This window comes from Durio zibethinus, chromosome 21 (assembly GCF_047325235.1).
Source record: "Durio zibethinus cultivar Kanyao isolate XHJ-2024 chromosome 21, ASM4732523v1, whole genome shotgun sequence".
NCBI classification, from domain to species: Eukaryota; Viridiplantae; Streptophyta; class Magnoliopsida; order Malvales; family Malvaceae; genus Durio; species Durio zibethinus.
Window position 1 is genome coordinate 10,379,987 of NC_143182.1, and position 3,902 is coordinate 10,383,888.

A 3,902-nucleotide genomic window follows, 5' to 3' on the forward strand; every position below is an offset into this window, starting at 1 on the left:
ATGTCACTGAATTTTGACCGAGGGACCAAGCTCCGGTCACTCAAACTCAATAGCAATAATTTAGAAGGGAAGCTGCCAAAATCATTAGCAAATTGTTCCAGGCTAGAGCTTTTGGACCTTGGCAACAATATGATATGTGATAGGTTCCCTTCTTGGTTGAAGAAATTGCCCGCATTGAGAGTTCTTGTATTGAGAAAAAATAAATTCTACGGTCCAATAGTTGATCATACTTCAGATGCAAAAATCTTCCCAGTGTTGCAAACAATGAACCTTGCTTCGAACAAGTTTTCGGAGGAACTGTCTATTGAATTCTTCCTATCTCTGAGGGCAACGATGGTGACTAATGCAAGTGATGGCAGCCAAAATATATTGTAGATGCGTACTATCAGGATTCGTTGGTAATTTATAACAAAGGGAATGAAATTAAGTAGCAAAAATCCTAACCATCTTAACTTGTGTTGATCTCTCCAACAACAGCTTCTATGGGAAAATTCCTGAAGGGATCAGAAATCTCAAAGCACTAATAGTGCTAAACTTGTCTCGAAAAGGATTCATGGGCCGAATCCCATCACTTGGAAGCTTGACTGAACTGGAGTCATTAGACCTCTCACGGAACAAACTCTCAGGAAATTCCTCCTCAATTGACGAGCCGGAATTTTCTTGAAGTAATGTATCTCTCTTACAAAACTTGAAGGGAGCATACCACTAGGTAACCAATTTAATACATTTTCAAATGACTCTTATGAGGGAAACCCTGGATTATGTGGGTCACCATTGACTAGAACATGCAAAAATAATGACAATGATTTGCCACCACCTTTGCACCATGAAGATGATGATTCTTGGAGAAGCAGCTTATTTCATTGGAAAATATGGGTTTGGACTGATAATTGGGTTTTCTATTGGATATACAACACTGAGCAAGATTGGAGGCAAATGGATTATGATTTCTAGAAGGAAAGGGAGAAATCATGGGACAAGGTTCATGCAGGGCTGCAGGCTACAAGGAAGAAACCAAATTTGTGCTTTGTCAACTTAGAAAACTGAAATACTCCATACATAGTCAGGCAATATAGCACTACTTTAGTTTCAGTTTCTTCTTCATTATGATTGTTGGTCAAATGATAACTGGTATCTTGTTTGTTGCAGGTAATGTGCTGCTGGGATTTGGATTTATCCTGTTAAGGGGTTGCAACTGCTATTCACTCATCCATGATGAAATGAATCCATTGAAGAGTTTATATTTGACGAATAAAGTGTACACTTTTATCCACTATCAATAAATTATAATTTATGGTACAATGATAACAGAATAATTCATTTTTAGTGAATTTTTTTAATTTTACAGGTAAGATTAAAAAATGAATAAATATTTTTTCATTAATTTTTATTTTTTAATATATTCTAAAATATACATGTCACTTTAAGTATTTTAAGAATGAAAAAATAAGTTTACAATCGGAGTTGTTAAAAAAATCAAATTTTATTGATATTGAACTTATTTAGCTAAAGATGTATTATTTAGCTAAAGATCTATGTAAAAGAGGGTATTTATAGCCTCATTCTAATAAAGAAATTAAAAAATTAAGATAATCGTAAATTACAAAAAATTATTAAAAAAAAAGAATTGCATAAAATCAGCTCACTAACCAAAAACATAAAAGTCGAGTTTAAACATAAATATATTAGACTCACTTCGTTGTGTTATGTGTACCACAAGTCAAGCTTTATGAGAAAATTTCTCATTGGACTCTATAATCTTTCAAGAAATTTTCGGCCACTGATTTCAAGTGAAAAAAAGCTTAAACCTAAAATAGAAAATGAAAATTCAATTTAAAATTAATTGAGAGTAAATAAAACAATCATTTTATATTTATATGATCAGACACTTTCAAGTCTGATCAATTTAATTAATAAACAATTTATTTTAGTCTTTATGTCATATAGATCCATTATTTTTATTTGTGAAATTTCATGTCACGTAATGTATTTATTGTTCGTATGCAAAGAAGGACATCAAAACGGTGACAAAAAAAACCCACATCAATAAATTATGAACTTCATTACTTGACATGTGTGAAATACGTTTAAATATGTATTAAAAAATAAAGTTAGATCCTGATTCTTACAACATGTGCATGCATTAATTTTTCCCGGTAACATTCTACCACAAAGTACGGTTCGGCCTCCGATAGCATCAGCAGAACCCGGGTTCTAATGGAAGTAGGAGCTGCTTCAAATATTTAGAGCCACAAATGGAAGAGCAAAAGCCCAGTCCAACACAAGCAATAGAAAAGCCGAAGCAATTAAATGAGCTCACCCTGCCCAGCTCCCAAATTTAGACGTTTTAGCTCCTCCGTTACTATTATCTTTGGCGGTGTTCGATTTAAAATAAAAATCGCGGTTAATGTGCAATGTTTTGATTTATTAAGAGTTAAATTAGAAATTCAATTGAATACATTTTCTTTTTGATAAGATTTGAACATGAAAATTGATTACATTTTTTGATATTACTAAAAAGATAAAATATGAAAAGTTAGCATATATTTATATATAGATAAAGAAAGAGATGAGATCTACTTATATTAATGTAAGAATTACATATTTTTTACCTTTTTGATCAAAATAATTAAATATAAGATATATATTATATATATGCAACGATAGATATCTACGCAATAAATACACATATTAAATGTTTATATATTTAAAATTAGTTTAAATAAAGAAATAAATATTATATTAATTTAAATATTTGTAAGAATTAATTATTTTTTAATAGATAATATTAATAAAAAGATAAAATATTAGAAGTTAGCATACTGAATTAATATTTCATATTTTTTTAATGAATTATTTGAAAACAAGAAAATAAAAAAAAATGTTCCAATCAATTTTGAAATTTTTTCATATTTTTCTATCCCTTAATTTATTTCAGTTGGTTGAAAAAAAAAACAATATTGTTGTATTAATTTCAATATTTTCAAATTCAATTTATTTCATATAACTTTTCTATATTCTACTATCCATTAAATTTAAGTAAAATGGTACCAACACAAAATGTCTTTATTTTTTCATAATCTATTAATTAGTGATTTAAAAATAAATATTTTAAAAAGAAAAAATGAAATTATAAATCAATTTGTTTTGAAAAAAATTATTAATATTCTAGTAACCAATTAATATAATTAAAATTACAGCGAGATAGGAGAACAATAAACCGCATTTTATTTTTCTTGATTTAGTTTAATGCCTTAAAGGTTAAAGGGTATAAGATACCCTTAAATTATAATTCAATAATTATTAAATCCTTAATATTTTATTAAAATTAATTAAGTTTTTAATTTTTTATTTCAACTTAATTGAATTTTTAATAGATGAAATCTAATCACGTTATAAAATTTAATCAATCAATCTCTCAACTATAGTCAATTTAATTTTTAGAGGAATTCTAAAGAGATAGAGACATAAAAATAAAAATAAAAATAAAATATTTTATTTTATTTTATTTTTACATATATTAATTGTATAACATTACAAATTTCATTTATTTTATTGATGTCATATAAATTTTATTTTAATTGGCAAAAAATTACTAATGCCAACTTTTTATCCAAATAAAGGCTTAATTAGATGCAAATACACGTTAGTGGGTTAATTGATTGTAATAAAAAAACAAAAGTACTTGGATGATTTTTTTAGCTATAGTTTGGGGCTTTTTATACCTTTAACCTTGCTTTAATGTACAATTTTTTCTAATTTTTCTACCTTAGGGTTTATTTAAATAGGTGATAAAATTAATTTTGGAGAAATTAAAAATAATGATGATAGTGAGATTAATTATCATAGTAGTGAGATTGAATACTGTAAAGAAGAGATTAAAATTAGTGATGAAATATGTG

At 27.4% G+C, this 3,902-nt stretch overlaps 1 protein-coding gene across 1 annotated transcript; it reads left to right on the top strand.

The window, feature by feature from the left end:
• Positions 1-664, top strand: LOC111306485 (receptor-like protein 20). The gene is made up of 2 exons (XM_022904330.2): positions 1-371; positions 478-664. Exons 1-2 carry the CDS (start codon positions 1-3, stop codon positions 662-664), a joined length of 558 nt encoding a protein of 185 aa, XP_022760065.2.
• The last annotated feature ends 3,238 nt before the right edge of the window (positions 665-3,902 follow it).

Bases quoted from the DNA above. Each gene is read 5' to 3' on its own strand.
- LOC111306485 (XM_022904330.2), top strand. From the start codon at position 1: ATGTCACTGAATTTTGACCGAGGGACCAAGCTCCGGTCACTCAAACTC. The intron at 372-477 runs GTAGATGCGTAC...CTCCAACAACAG, and splicing joins GATGGCAGCCAAAATATATT to CTTCTATGGGAAAATTCCTG.